Source organism: Leucopleurus acutus (genome assembly GCF_964270905.1).
Source record: "Leucopleurus acutus genome assembly, chromosome: 11".
NCBI classification, from domain to species: domain Eukaryota; kingdom Metazoa; phylum Chordata; class Mammalia; order Artiodactyla; family Delphinidae; genus Leucopleurus; species Leucopleurus acutus.
The window spans coordinates 68,024,567-68,041,612 of record NC_139152.1 but is presented as its reverse complement, the minus strand read 5'-3'; the positions used below and the strand labels follow the sequence as shown (position 1 = coordinate 68,041,612).

At 37.4% G+C, this 17,046-nt stretch overlaps 1 protein-coding gene across 3 annotated transcripts in view; it reads right to left on the bottom strand.

Annotated features, from left to right (window-relative positions):
* Positions 1–17,046, bottom strand: part of TMTC2 (transmembrane O-mannosyltransferase targeting cadherins 2) — a 649,990-nt gene that overhangs the window by 300,968 nt on the left and 331,976 nt on the right. For all 3 annotated transcript variants that reach the window (XM_082850900.1, XM_082850901.1, XM_082850899.1), the window contains exon 11: positions 5,988–6,051. In XM_082850900.1, coding sequence (XP_082707026.1) covers positions 5,988–6,051 — 64 coding nt within the window. The remainder of the gene's footprint in view (positions 1–5,987; positions 6,052–17,046) is intronic.

Sequence of the window (17,046 nt, the reverse complement as noted above, 5' to 3'; positions counted from 1 at the left end):
CTATACTATTTTTTTTTCTTGTTAAAGAGAGAAGGCAAGTTGTTTTTTTTTAAAAATAAATTTTATTTGTTTATATTTGGCTGCACTGGGTCTTTGTTGCTGCGTGTGGGCTTTCTCTAGTTGCAGTGAGCGGACTTCTCACTGTGGTGGCTTCTCTTGTTACGGAGCACAGGCTCTAGGTGCGTGGACTTCGGTAGTTGTGGCTTGTGGGCTCTAGAGCGCAGGCTCAGTAGCTGTGGTGCATGGGCTTAGTTGCTCCACGGCATGTGGGATCTTCCCGGACAAAGGCTCGAACCTATGTCCCCTGCATTGGCAGGCGGATTCTTAACCACTGCACCACCAGGGAAGTCCTGCCTATACTATTTCAATGACTTTTTATTTGGTTTTCTCAGAGCTGCATGTGTCATTTCTACTTTCCCAAATGAAACACACATTCTTCATCACATCAGATAAATTACCACTTTCATTACATCATCCTGCTGAACACAATCCTGGAATACAAACTCCTCATTCACAGTATGGTATTCAATGCCCTTCATCTGGTTTTATATTATTTTTCAGTTCTATCTTCCCCCACTCTTCCTCTCTGCCCCCCACCATGGGCAATATTAACCACATCTGCTTACTGTTCCTTGGGTATAGTTCATGCTTTCTGAGCTCATGCCTTTGTTCATGCATATGCCTCTACCTGCCAGAATTCTCTCTTTTCTCTTCTTTCTGCTAAAAACTTCACCTATAAACCTCCAATCATTTCAAGATTCTCTAAGTTTGTCAACTGGGACTCAATGTCTTCTAGGATCAGTCCCCCTGCAAGTTTTTTTTGTTTGTTTGTTTGTTTTTGCGGTATGTGGGGCCTCTCACTGTTGTGGCCTCTCCCGTTGCGGAGCACAGGCTCCGGACGCGCAAACTCAGCGGCCATGGCTCACGGGCGCAGCCGCTCCGCGGCATGTGGGATCTTCCCGGACCAGGGCACGAACCCGTGTCCCCTGCATCTGCAGGCGGACTCTCAACCACTGTGCCACCAGGAAGGTCCTGAAAGCAGTTTTTTTCTCCTGTGCACTTTTCCAGCACCTAGCTTCTATCACTCACAGAGCACTTAATATACAGCATCTTTTACTGCCTTGAAGTATGAGCATCTGGATCCTTGGTTCTCTCCCCCACTTTCTCCCCGCATCAAGGTCAGGGTTAATTTTTCACAAATTGGATCCTACTGCACTTGGCGTAGAATTTTACACTATGTTAGAACTTAATAGTAACAATAAAAATGTTGAATGAATTCAGACCAAAAACAATTACATGCAGAAAAATACAAAATATAAAGAAATATAATTCCTCATTATTAGGAATTACCCTCTTCTAACTTTGGCATTTACTAAAAGCCAAGTAGAACCGGGTGACTTTGTACTATGCAAAATCCCCATTCTTCGCATTTTACGGAAAATTTAAAAACCTATAAATTAATGCAGAATTTGGCTCACTTCCCACAGGAGGAACAAAACCATTTCATTTTAATGTTCTTTCTAGTCCTCAAGAGCCAGCAGTTTTTGATGTGCGTAAATGGGAGAGAAGACAGAGAAAAGTGTTGTCTTTTTAAAGTAACCTCCACAGAAAGATCAATTTTATTTATAAAAATGGAAAACTGAAAGTGGAAAAAATTAAAATGGCAATTTTGGTAAAGAGTTTTCCCACTACGAAAATGTTTCTCTGAATGTGCACTTAAATAAATATATTTCTCTAAATGTGCACTTCAGTAAATGACGATGTATTCAATATCCCTGATGAAGAAACAATATCAGAGTCTAACATCAGTTATATGTGCCTGCTAACTGACAAAGGATTAATCTCCAAAATATACAAGCATCTCATGCAGCTTAATATCAAAAAAACAAACAACCCAATCCAAAAATGGACAGAAGATCTAAATAGACATTTCTCCAAAGAAGATACACAGATTGCCAACAAACAAATGAAAGGATGCTCAACATCACTAATCATCAGAGAAATGTAAATCAAAACTACAATGAGGTATCACCTCACATCAGTCAGAATTACCATCATCAAAAAATCTACAAACAATAAATGCTGGAGAGGGTGTGGAGAAAAGGGAACACTCTTCCACTGTCAGTGGGAATGTAAATTGATACAGCCACTACGGAGAACAGTATGGAGGTTCCTTAAAAATCTAAAAATAGAACTACCATACGACCCAGCAATCCCACCACTGGGCATATACCCTGAGAAAACCATAATTCAAAGAGTCATGTACCCCAATGTTCACTGCAGCTCTATTTACAATAGCCAGGACATGGAAGCAACCTAGGTGTCCACTGACAGACGAATGGATAAAGAAGATGTGGCACATATATACAATGGAATATTACTCAGCCATAAAAAGAAATGAAATTGAGTTATTTGTGGTGAGGTGGATGGATCTAGAGTCTGTCTTACAGAATGAAGTAAGTCAGAAAGAGGAAAACAAATACCATATGCTAACACATATTTATGGAATCTGAAAAAAAAATGGTTCTGATGAACCTAGGGGCAGGACAGGAATAAAGACGCAGATGTAGAGAATGGACTAGAGGGCATGGGGACGGGGAAGGGTAAGCTGGGACAAAGTAAGAGATTAGCACTGACATATATACACTACCAAATGTAAAACAGATAGCTAGTGGGAAGCAGCTGCATAGCACAGGGAGATCAGCTTGGTGCTTTGTGACCACCTAGAGGGGTGGGATAGGGAGGGTGGGAGGGAGACACAAGAGGGAGGGGATATGGGGATATATGTATGCATATAGCTGATTCACTTTGTTGTACAGCAGAAACTAACACACCCTTGTGGAGCAATTATACTCCAATAAAGATGTTAAAAAAATAAATAAAGTTATATGTCTCTGCTAATTTAGATTTCTTTATTTTAGCATTTGGTCACTGGAATTCTTTGAATATGAATAACCCTAAAAGACAATTAATAATTTTCAAGTAAGTTGTATGGAAAAATAAGACTTTCGTAGAAGAAAAAAATATAAAGCAATTCATCATGGGACATACTGAAGAAATGGAATAGGTATTTTACTAAGAGAGGAATTCATCTCACAGATAATCAGCAATCTTCTTAATACAGTAAGTGGGTAGTACACAGGGTTGCAATAAAAAATTTTACTTCACATAGTCATGATCTGACATGAGCACTGCTGAAAAATCCACAGAGGACCCCGACATACAGCTACAGACTGCTGTAGTTGAAACTAAACAACAGAAGAAAATGCTTTATGAAAAACAAGAATAAGATTAGGTTACCATGTAGACAAGAAAAATAGAAAAGATAGTGAAACTACTTAAACAGGGAATAAGAGTTGAGGTCTGTTTACCATATTCTCATATAAACAGGTAACTGAAATTTATTTAGGAAGTACAGAAATAACAAAGAATGTTTTTATGACAAAGGGAATAAACAGCTCTGAGCAAGATAAATGTCAGATGGATGTTTTAATTTAGATCACATGCTAACTGCTAATAATTCATGACATGGGGCTATTGTTTAAATAGGTCTCTTCATTTCAGAATACAAACCTGTGTTATTGTCAAGGTTTACATTTTATCAGTCTTGTCTTGGTGGCATCTTACTTACCAAATTATGTACAGAAAACCAAACACAATTCATAAAACAGATTAGGGAAAGATCACATCTGTTGATCATCAACTGTAACATCATTTTCTTATTGTTAAATATAGACTTCATATCTTATCCAAGTCTATAAAATACTTAATTTATCGTTACCAGATAAGAGAAATATCATTTGAATAAATGCATTTTTCAAAAGCAATCTGCGGCGTGTTTATGAAGAAACTTTTTGGGGTTTCAGAAAAAGTGGTTTCGAGTTGGAGATTAAATATTGATTTTATGATTTGGCCAGTCTTTAAAACAAATACTCTTGTAAGTCAGGTTTAAATCTTGTGGTGCCTCATTTTCTTTTTCATTTTTGAGGTCAGGTCAGAGAGCCCTTTTCTCCCTAATCCATTACAATGTGCTGAAGACGGCCACCCGATCAACCACTTAACAAAAATAAAAGTGACACTCAAGGGACTGCTACTCAATGAACAAAGGTTGAACTTACCATCATTTAGTATATATAGTAAGAGCATTATATCATTCTATTAATCATTCTATTATTGATTCTATCAATCAATTCTATTAATCAAAGAAGGGAAGGAAGGAAAGGAACGGAAAGGAAAGGAGGATAAGGAAGGAAGGAAGGAAGGAAGGCAGTCAGTCAGACAAAAAAATCCTGATTTCTGTCTTCAGTGAACTTATAAGTTTAAGGTCTCAAGTCCAACCCTTTTCTTAGAAATGCTACACAAGATGCCCAACTCAGGCATTTACAAAGCTGTGCCTCCTGCATACCTCCCCCTGCACCTTCTAATTTCCTTTTCCTGCTCCATTTTTCTCCAAAGCACTTACTGCTGCCAGACATACTATATATTTTATTGATCTGTTTCTGTTCTGTCTCCTCACCAGTAGACTATATGCTCCCAAGGGGCAGAGACTCTTTTGTCAATTTTGTTCACTGGCGTGTATCCAGTGCCTGGAATAGTGTCTGGCACTTAACAGATGCTCAGTAAATATTTAATGAATAAATGACAGGACCATTATTATTTTGTTTTTCTAGACTTCTGGCTTGCATTTTCTAAGATACAACTGCATTTTTCTCCATAAAGCTTTCTCTTATACACACAACAGCCTGGGTTACAATGTGATTCCACTTATTAGCTGTGATACTGGGTGAGTTATTCATTTCTCTGAACTTCAGCAGAATGAGGATCACAGAAGTATCTGTGGGTTGTTGTGAGAAATAAATGAGAGAATTCACTTGTTTAAACAAGCGTTTAATAAATTTTAGTGCTTATTATTCTTTTTACAACTATTAAATTATTTTCTTCTGTTGCAAACAGCTTACGGATTCTTAAAGTACCTCATAATTAATGAAACTGGGACATTTAGATTCAAGGGCTAAGGTTACATGTGGTTGAGTCTCTTGATCAAAAAAAGCTACTTCCTGGGTGGGTTGCTTTCAGGAAGCATTAATCCTCCCCTTGTTCCACACTGTATTTCAATTAGTTGATTATGTTCAGTCTTGTCTGCTACATTGTGTGGTCTTTTAGGGTATGAAATCTCTGTATCCTATCACAAAGCAGGTACTCTATAGACCTTTGTCCAATAGATGAGTTACTGTAAAGAAATGGGACTGATTCCATTATTTGTAGTCCCATCACACGTGCACTTTCATTACTGTTTGAAAATTACATTTCTCAATGGACGGCGTAGATCCAGAGAGCAGGGTTGAGGTTTTAGTGTTGCAGAGTGACGCAGAGCAGTGTGGATGAGAATAAAAGCAATGCCCTGGAATTCAATGATGTACTGTGAATAAAAAAGTGCTGAGAAGACCGATACAAAACCAGTTCTTATTCTCTCGTAAATGGTTCTCTATTTCAATAGCAACGATCTGATTTATGGAAGTGTGACTACCCAGGGAAAAAGTCTAATAAAAAATACTTGATAAAGTTGAAAAGCACAGTTACTAGAAATGAGTACTGTGGAATAGGGAAGAGGCACACAGCTTGAGGTTTGACAACACGTAAGAATCACTGAGTTGTTAGGACGTCCAAAGGTATGTAACACCACAGCAAAAGTACTTTCAAAGAACTCATTTTAAAAGTCATTAGATTTAAAAATCTAATAATGCTAAAACCTGTGTTCAAATGATAAAAATGTATGGTCCTTCACACACGGTAGTAAAAGGCCATTTGTACCTCTGGAAAAAGAAAGAAGCTTGCGACGGGCATATTTTATGGTTGAATCAGCCATTTAACACAGAATAAGAGATCAGAGAGAAAAACACCAGTATCACAAGGCTTCTATGTCTAAAACTCTCACATGTTGTGAGTCCATCCCTTTGAATAATACTTCTCATTAGGAAGGTACTTACATTAGGCCTCAGCTTGGCGGCCAGATCATAGTACTTCTCGGCGGCTTCATTGAGGCTAGCCTGCCTGTTAAAGAAAACAAAAACAAAAACAAAAGCTATATCGTTTATTTTAAAATTTCAGAGAGGTGAACAGAATCATTATGTAGCAAAATAATATTAACTTTTCAAAGATTACAATCACGCCAATCAAATAATAAGGTGACTAAGCAGAAAAAGATCAGTAAAAATTGAAGGCACACAATGTACTTGTCATGATCTTTAAGGCACTGGAAATATCTCAACCTAATCCTACTCAGTAGGCATTATTTTAAATGTACACATTAGGAACTCGCAATGTTAGTTTCCTTTTCCAAGCTAATGTAGATAGTATGTCACAGGGTTGGGGTTCTCCTGCTTCAGTATGATGTCCTGGAAAAGTCTTAACTCTTAAAAATAAACTGTCAAGATTACTATTTAGTTGCTTTTATTTTATGAAAATAGTAAACATTTTCAGGTTTTAGAAAAAAAAAATCTATCTAGAAAGCTACTTTCTTTACGGTCCAGGAGGGGAACTTTCCATTGTGTGTTGTTTATCCAGAAAAAAAAAAAAAAAAAAGGCCAGTCTCTCCCTCTCTTTGCTCTCTCGTCACCAGGGTGGGCACATGATGTAGCCTCAGCTAACGGGATGTTCTGGCTTAGGACTTTGATTCCTGAGCAAATGACAGAAAGATGAGAGGATGGCTAGAATTTGCTCACAGTGACAGTGGTGGAGGCAACAGGGCTATATCCTGGTCAGAGTCTTCCTGTAAAGAACTGCTATTGATGTCCTGCTTCTTTGCAGGAAGACTCTGGGGCTACTTTATTTCCTGCCAGTTCAAGCTATGTCTTCCAGTCTATAGTGAATTCTGTAGTTCCCACAGCCTTCAGATAGCTACAGTCAGTTTTTCTTAATTACTACCAAATACCATGAGTGGCACAGGTGACTTATACAAATAAGATGCAGACTAAACTTTATAGATAAGTTTGTGCACTGTCTATTCTTGCAATTCACAGCAAACTCCTTGGTTCAGCCAATTGGTTAACAGAAGAAATCAAATCTCTCGAGTCCCGAAGAAGCCCAGCCAGTTAGCCATCAAAACATTATGCTTTTTGATCATGCCACGCTGCTTTCTGAAAACCTTCCAAGATGGTAGATAATAAAAGCTAGAAGCTCTTGCAGGTTACACTGTAGTCTGGTGACCATATCTGTGTAGAAACGAAATGCTATAGAAAAAGAACAAATCCAACTTCAGATAACTATAGTGTGAACAATAGTAGTTAAAGCCGTGCGGTCCTGCAGTTAAAATGGAGACTTCTCTTGAAACTGTGATGTGAAGAACCTTTTGAGACAAGACGATTGCAAAGAGGTCAGGAATAAAGAGGAGAAACAAAAATTAACTTTCTCAATTAGAAAACTACTTCTCTCTTTAAAAGAGAAGGCAAACTAGCCATACCTATAAAATTGAATTTGCACTTTGGTCAAGCCACATAAAAACTATAAAGACATATGGCATGCAACCATATAAACTACAGGAATAAGTGAAGATAACATTTCTCTGGAGAGCAGGACATATTTTTCTAATTTTTAAAGGAAAAATAATTAGAAACACTGCTATTTTTAATGGGGTTATAGAGAAAGTAAAAGTCCTTGACTTAAGACTCTACTGGACTTACAACATGTTACAAAGTGCTGTTGCAATTTATATTCTCATAAATGTTGAAGTTCAATTTCAATATGTCAAGAAAAGTACTTCAGTCTGGTATGAAACAGTAAAAATTCTCTCGCTAGGGTATTTAATGAAGGTTCCCTAAACCAAACTATAGAATCACTTTGGTTCAGATTCATTTGGAAATTTGAACCAGAATTCATTAGGTCGTGCCCTGGAAAGGTTTTCTCCAGAGGAAAATAAAAGGCATGGAGTCGGAAATTAGAGTAACTTAATTCTACAAAGAAGTAAGTTACTTTGAAGCAAGATCAACCAATAAATGTTTAACATAGAAAGTATGGTGGCTATTAATATTCATCTTTATGGACATTCAGATTCAGGAGGTAGGTAAGGATCAAAAAAGAAACTCAGGAATTCACTAGGTAAAATGCCTTTAAAATAATAATCAATGCAATTGAAAAAAGGCTTTTTCCCCCTAAAAAGGTTATTAGTTTTTCAAGCCTTCACTGTCTTCAGTCTTTTTAATTCCCAAAGGAAATATCTAGTTCAGAAGACTTAGTTTCTTAAGCTAAAAGTAGAATTGATGATATTCTAATGAAATAAGAAAATACAAATAGAATTTATTATATTTGTCATATAACTGTGAAAATTAATTTTGACTCTAGGACTTTTTTTCTAATATTAAACGGATTTTACTGACTACTAGGCACTTATGGCAACACATGGAAAACTGTAGGGAAAAGAGTACGTCAGTTCTACCCACTGAATCTTCCTGTATATCCTTGTTTTACTCTCTACAGAGAAAACTCATGAGGAGCTGTCCAATGTCTACTTTATGGCGTAAGCTGTATTGCATACTCCCCCCTCTGCAAGAAGCATCCTGGGAGTACTTAATAAATCTTAATGCAAAAATGATTGAACCATTAGTCAGCATTTGAAAACTGAGGAAATTAGCAATATCCTGCCAGCTGCTTAGGGGATTCTAGTAAACACCCTAGAACCTCAACCACTGGATTGTTAGAGATTGATTACAGGACTCAGGTTCCAAAGACTATTGGGATCAAACTATTTAAAGAAGTTGATAAAATATACTTTTCCTGAATACCCATATTTCTTTTCTTTGTTCACTATTTCTTTTCTGAGATAGTAAATTCTCTATGTAGCACTTACAAAATTCCATGGATTGATTACTCTATTTTCCAGTTTCAACAATATTATGAATCTATTGCTATTATTGCTATTATTAACCACATTTCAAAGATGGTTAAAATGAGGCTTAGAGAAGCTGACAGTCCCCCAAGGCAACGCAGCTGGTAGGTGGTTGAGCTCAGAATCAAGGGCTCTAAAATAAAATATCTGAATCACAGGATCATGCTGCTATCTTTGTGAGCGCCGGCCGGATGTATCAGAATGACATGTGGTACATTGCTCTGTGGCAGATGACCACAACAATTCTTACATCAAATACTAAGAAAGCAATAAAACATGCTTCTTGATTATTATGCTTAAAAGCGATGATTTAAAGTAAGGAATGAGATTTGAAAAGGGGAAAATATGAAAAAAAAAAAAAAGAAAGAAAAGGGGAGAATATGGAGAATATTTGCAATGACAGGTTTTACATCCTTCCAATTCTAACTCCCAAACTGATAGAAGTGAACTTCACCAGACCCAGCTGAGCAGAGGACAGTTTTAAGAACGAACAGTGAGGGGCTTCCCTGGTGGCGCAGTGGTTGAGAGTCCGCCTGCCGATGCAGGGGATGTGGGTTTGTGCCCCGGGAAGATCCCACATGCCGCGGAGAGGCTGGGCCCGTGAGCCATGGCCGCTGAGCCTGCGCGTCCGGAGCCTGTGCTCCGCAACGGGAGAGGCCACAACAGTGAGAGGCCCGCGTACCGCAAAAAAAAAAAACAACAAACAGTGAAATGCACTATAGTATTTTGCCGCATGTACTTCACCGTCTCCCATAAAGGAGGGGAAGAGTAGGAAGTCAGGGGAAAGGCAAGGAAATAGGGAATGAGAAAAAGCAAGAAGAGTATTTGGATACTTAACTTTATTACCCCCCAAATCTCCTATTTTGAGGGGGCGGTGGTCACAATTAGACAGAGAAGGGGACCGTAAGTTTCCCGCGTGTCCAAGCAGAAGACTCAGAAGGTGAGTAAAGGGCAAAGTAGTTGGCTCTGCCAAGAGATCTCCCAGGCCGTATGTAGACAACCTTGTGTTCTGGCCACAATATACTTTACAAAAGCCAGGAATGAGACAGTAAGAAAAATTACTCTTACCAGGAAACTACACTGGGTCCCGATGGGTGACTACCCTCATCTAACATGTCACCCTGAGTCAACATTATGTCCCTTATCTAAAGAATAGAGATTAAATCACCATACCAACAACAGACATCAACTGGAGACTGATACAGTGGCTCCTTTCTTATTAACTCCTGTCCATCACATATGTAAGGCCCTCTCCCTCTGCATATTATCTGTGGCCTCTAAGGGCCACAAAAGGTAAGGAGGTAGAAAAACCAGATGGTATTTGTAAACTAGATTATGAAGTAAATCTTGCCTTCTGAAAAAATCACTGGGTTGCACCGATTATATTTTATCTTTATTATTATTTTTTTTTTTTTGCGCTACGCGGGCCTCTCACTGCTGCGGCCCTTCCCGCCGCGGAGCACAGGCTCCGGACGCGCAGGCTCAGCGGCCATGGCTCACGGGCCCAGCCGCTCCGCGGCATGTGGGATCTTCCCGGACCGGGGCACGAACCCGCGTCCCCTGCACCGGCAGGCGGACTCCCAACCACTGCGCCACCAGGGAAGCCCCCCGATTATATTTTTAAAGTCTTTAGATTCAGTTTTTCTGCCATCAGTGAAAAAGTAGGTTCAGAGTGAAAACAAATAGTAACAAAAGTCACAAACAAATGTCATCATTTGATTACTACAGAATTCCATTTCTGCACATGGGACTATGAAACACATCTGTTAAAAAATATAGAAATATATTTCATACAGCTAATTCTTCTCTTTGGTATTATTTTATGACATAAAAGTATCTTTTGGAACACAGGTTTAGGGCCCAATATTCTTACAAGAGAAGATATATAAAAGAAATTTGGGAATCAATTACGTTATGAAACAACTTAATACACCCCGTAAAATGTTTGAGGAGATTCTGATTAAAAGAATCATTTGCAATTACCTACATTTTTATGTATTCTGTGAGAATTATAAAATTAAAGGTTGGTAAATTTTAAATTGAAAAAATATAGAAAATAAAAACTCAAGTAGCATTTAGAAGACTCTCTTTAACTACAGTTATTAATGGTTGTGAATTGTCAGTTTTGAATTAAAATTATTTAATATGGATGCTAACCACTGTTTGACTCATACAAAAGACAATATTTTATTTAATTCTTGGTGATCATTTTCAAGGATAACTTATGAGGATTTTTTTTTTTTAACTAGAGAGCCGTTTGTTCCTGTATCATGAAAGTAAGCTGAAACAGTAGCTGATGTTTCCTGTGTTCTTGCCAACTTGCTAAACTTACACTTAGCTTTAAGTTACTCAAAAGCAGAGGTAAATTTTAATTCTAGTTGATAAACTGTACAGTAGTAATAGAAGTAGAACTGAAATAAACAAGGACATAAAAATGTACGGAAAATCTTAAAATAGCAAAACCAGAGTCACATATATGTAAAAATAATGGAGTAGAAAAAATCCCTTGTAATGAAATTCCTAGAATAAATGATTTATGGTCACCAAGGCTTCTTAAATGAAAACTTCTCAACCAAGACATCAAAAATGGCTTCAAGACCTGTAGGCATCTGTCTCAATACTAAATATAAAGGACAGAGAGGCATAGTGGAAATGTAGCAATAACAGAGGAAAAGACTACGCTGATGGTGTAAGTTTTACAAAATGATTCCTTGAAGTTAGACATTTCTTGATGTCCCGTAGGAATTTGAGCCCATCGTTTCATGGCCTCAAATCTTTGAGGACTGCTAAGGACAGGTTAAGCCTGTATCTGGAAAGATTACAATGAAATGTACTGGAAAAATTAAAAGGAAGGAAATGTCTATCAGTAATGTCCGCTATAATATTCCTATATAGTAAATTACTACTTATGTTCAAGTGGTAGTGCTTGGGTGGGGAGCAGGGTTTGAGAGGGATTACAAGAGGAAAGGCAAACTAGAACTTGTTTGCAGGAGGGGTCCAAGAACCAACCTCATAAGCAACACCTGTGACTTGTCAGAAGCGTAAAACCTCAGGTACCATCCACACATACTAAATCAGAACATGTGATGTAACAAGATCCCTGGGTGATTCACATGAACATTAATGTTGGAAAGGCACAGAGTAGGAAGGTACCTACCTTTAACCTCATCTGCCACACCCCTTTGCTTTAAAGACCTTACATCCCACTATAGCCTAGTTGAAATATGCCCCTCTTAACCAAAACTTGGCAGTAATGTACAATTTATAAGTAGAAAACCCAATAACTTTTTGAGCGGTCTTTAGTCATTTGGGAAGTGCTACAGAAGAAAGTATATTACTTACAGGGTCTTGGAGATATATATATATATCTCCAATATCCAACGTATGTATGCGTGTGTGTGTGTGTACATTCACAATCTGCTTTGAGAAAATAATCTGATTTTGTTCCTTCATTCCTTAAGAACGTCTATTTTATGTCATTTCCAGTGAAATTATTTGAGAATGAAAACTGAAAGATAATTTTTTCTCATATATTCACTCTGCTCTCCAGAAATTAGGGAAGCATTGGGAACCAGTTGGTACAGTAAAGTTTTGCTTTCCTTACTATCTTAGGAAGCAGTGACAACTTGGGCCCTTAGGCCTGGATAAAAGGAAACTGCACACTTATCTCAGCAGTGTGTCCTTCGTCAGACAATATACCGTGATGGTATGTCTATAAACTTAATGTTCCTTTGAGAGTACAAACTTGGAGTTCTCTCTCCTATGACTATATACCTACTTTCTAAAATTTACCACAAAGGGATAATGTAATCATACTGGAAGGATCTTACTATTTAGGATTTATACATTTGAAAACCTGTCACTCTCTATAAATCCTTTTCCATCAATAAATTCAGAAATCACAGCTTCTAGGTAATCACCCAGTTATAAAGCTATGAGGGAGCCAACGTGACACAGTGAAAACAGCATTATACTTGGCAAGAATATGCTAAGTTTAAATCCCAGCGTTACCAAGTATGGGAAATACCAACTCTCTTTGAGCCTCAGCATCTTCATCTGTAAAACGGGAATATTAGTGTCTATTTCATATATGTGAAATTATAACTAAGAGGGTGACATATACAATGCAAAATACGGTGCTAGGTAGACAGGAGATGTTTGAATAAATGCTACCTTTTTTCCTTCATTACCCTGTAAATGGATTTTAAAAAAGAAAATAAAAGAAAACAACAATTTTCCACCAGAGCCCATGAATGCTGTGAATGGGTTAAATTTGTTTTCAGTGCCTCAAGATTTCCTCTCAGGTGTAAAATACCTTTGTGTGCTTTCTAGCTTCCAGGTCTGGAAGAACACTGAATAAATCCATTCATACAAAGTGCTTCTAACAGAATAATTGATTCAATACTTTCCTCTCACAACTCTATAGATATAACTCTACTGAGTTTTAGTATTTTAAATTCCTTTGATATTTTCCTTTGATGATAACCAATCTGCTTTTTTTTAATGCTCTCATCTGGAAATATCCAGTACTTTTTCCATTTTATTTGAAGTACTAAAAATGTCAACACATGTAGTCAACCATTCATTATGTGAGGCCTTCAACATCTGTGATCACCCTCCCTGGAAATATATTTAGTAATTAGCCACAGTGTGCATCCTGTCTTCCTAAACAAGGCAGAAGCCGAAAATTTCCTCATCTTCCAACTTTCTTCCAGCCAAGGTATCAGTACATGACTCAGATTCTATCAATCAGATGCAACCTCAAGAGAATGAAAATCAGAAGTAAGTATAATGGGTAGGCAGCTGCACTCAGAAGACTCATCTTCTAACGAATGTGGTGCTTATTCTTCTTGGTTCCTTGTGGGTGATGGTGTCAGAGCTCTGGATTCTAAAAGCTGCGGAGCACCAAGGAAAGCTAGGTGGTGGAAATTATTTCTGGCTATGTAGAGCACTCTCAAGCCTATGGGAGAGTCTGTGGGCTATAGAATTCTCTACAATAAAACCTGTTTCTGCTTAAACTGGCAAGAGTGGATTCTCTAGTTTGCAACTAAAAATGGTGACCCATGCAAGAAGACGAGTTTAGGAGTAGATCTATTTTCACTAATTTTGGTTTTAATAATGATGATTAAAGACCTCCATCCTATCTTGGAAATTTTTTCTATCTGTTGATAATTGCTCATCTGAGCTATGTTCTCCTTCAGAAATTTTCTATTTATATTAACATTTATACAACAAATAAAATTATATATGTATATATGCCATGTCTAACTACATACACGTAAGTACAGCATAATTATATATACATATTTATATATACAGAGACAGAAGTATCACATATTACATAAATACCTATATACTATATAGGTATATATAACTATATATACATAGTTGTATACTATATATAATTATACAAACATATATATATATAAATAAAATTACTAGTGTATATATACTATTCTCAATCTGTTCGTCAATCTTTTATCCTTTCAGTCATCATTTTCATGTCTTTAGTATTTTTCATTAAGTTCTGGGAAAATATATATAATTTCTATTTAAATTTCAATCTATCAATTTTATATGGCCTCCACTGTAGTTATAAACTCAGAGATACTATTAATTGCTTAATCTTTTCTCATGTTATATGGGTCCTCTTTCCAACTATGTATTTTATTTTCACAGATATATTCTGATCAGTTAGGATAGGTTATTAGATTACACCGCAATAATAGACACATCCTGAATCTCAGTGAATTAGGACAAAATTTATTTTGCATTCATTCATCCTATCCAATGCAGGTGAGAAGGGAAGTTTGTCTCCCTTTGCTTATTTCTGGATCTATTTCCACAATTTCCAAGTCAGAAAAAGGGAAAAGCACTGACTCTTACAATTTGGGCTCAGAAATAACAAGCATCACGTTCACACACATTCAACGACCCAATAAGACCCAGGAAGGTCTTCAACTTGGAAGAAGTGCAATCCTATTATGTTCCTTGAAGTGGGAAGGCCAAATATATTTGGTGAACAGCATTAATACTTCTACCTCACACAGTGTTCTTGTGAATCACCCTGACAACAGGAATTGGAAATATTCTAATTCTACAGAAAGAGATCTTTCTCCATTACTGAGAATTAAAATGGATCTGTTAGACATTTCTCCAATTTCAAGCCTCTTGAAGGTCCTAATAAGTTAAAGATTTGCCCCTTGATGGGCTCTTCCAAACTAGTCTCTTCTGGCGGAATGATTTTTCTTTTCCTTTTTCTTTTTGGCTTTCGTGATAAGCAGTTTTTTCCTTATTAATAGATTCTTTGTGTCAATTCGTTGGGAATTACCCAAGGAAAGGGAAGTTAAATAAGCATGCTTCAAATTATATCTTGAACTATAACATTTCCTAAATTGATGATTTTGCGTATTAGGTCAACCATTGATCCAGCTAACCAAGACACAGCCAGGGAGACATCTGCCCTTTCCCTCCCATCGAACTGATCACCAAACCTTGCCAATTTTGTCTCCTAAATATCTTAGGAAAGAACAGAGCTCTTGAAGGAAAAAAATTAATATCAAACTCAATTTACAACAATTTGGCTGCCTCAAGGGAAATGTTAGCTGTAACACCGAATAAGCAAAATCTTGACAGCTAACCATTTTGATAAGGCTGCATTCAAGGGAAAACCAATAACCTTTTTTATTCTTTTTAGCAAACAAAGTCCTACATGCTTTTGATTAATAAGGAAAGAGGCTGGTGTTCAGCTTGCACAATAGGCATTCAAGAAATTGTTGAATTTGACAGAGCTAAAAAAATAAGTAAAAACATTCATAGGTACTGCCACCAAGTTGAATAAGGATATGACCAGGTTGCTGTGGTCATACTCACAATCAAGATAGGAAGGCGCTAACTGAATGCAACTTAATGAGGAATGCAGACTGTAGAAAGCTAGAGAGAACGTTCTGAAAAATAAATCCTGAAGATTTCCACGTCGCCAATGTATAACAAAAACTTTCCACTGGTTTCTAGCACTATGGTAACTAAGGAAAAGTTACAAGCTATACATTTAACAAGGACGTTTTTTGTAATGTTCTTGTAACGAGTTTCTAAGTTTCCGTTGGTAGACCTTGAATTTCAGATACTGATTTAATATATAGCAAAATGCCTTGTTGATGAAAGTATCTATTATGATTAAGATAAATTAGTTCCTAGAAACTTGTGCATTCACATTCTAAATGGTTTATTGTAACTAAAAGCGCAGTGTTTTATTCATGAAGAACAAAAAAGTCCTCTTCCCAACACAGCACCTAACCTTCTCATGCAAATTAAAGTATCTTTTAAAAATTATCCTTCTAGGGCTTCCCTGGTGGCGCAGTGGTTGAGAGTCCGCCTGCCGATGAGGGGACATGGGTTCGTGCCCTGGACCGGGAAGATCCCACATGCCGCGGAGCGGCTGGGCCCGTGAGCCATGGCCGCTGAGCCTGCGCGTCCGGAGCCTGTGCTCCGCCACGGGAGAGGCCACAACAGTGAGGGGCCCGCGTACCGCAGGGGGAAAAAAAAAATTATCCTTCTATTGAAGGTTCCTGCGAACTGGCTACAGTTTATTTTTAAAATATACCAATATACCAATAGTCTATTGAATCGTGATTTCTCTTTGTAGGTACCTGCTTTAGGAACGCTAAGCATTGATATGGAACGGGGATATTCAACTGAAACCTCACAGTACACTCTTTCTTCTCAAACAGACTTCGAATTTCTTATTAAAAGCCAAGGAGTAAACCACTAAGATACAGTTACAGTAATAATCTCAAATTATAAATCCAACGTAATTTACAAAACTTGCTTTAAATATTGGTTCCTGGGGGACAGGGGTAGGTGAGGGTATGTGATTATAAAAGGAGAATACGAACGACGCTTGTGGTGATGGAAATAGTCTGTATTTTGACTGAGTGATGGATACACTAACCTATACATGTAATAAAAGTGCACAAAACTAAAAACACACAGACACACACAGGGGTACAACTAAAACTGGGGAAACCCAATAAAACCAGTGGACTGCATCAATATCAAAATACTGGTTTTGATCCTGTATGGTAGTTCTACAAGATATCACCACTGGGGAAACTGGATAAGTGGTACAGGGATCTCTCTGTATAATTTCTTAACTGCATGCAAAT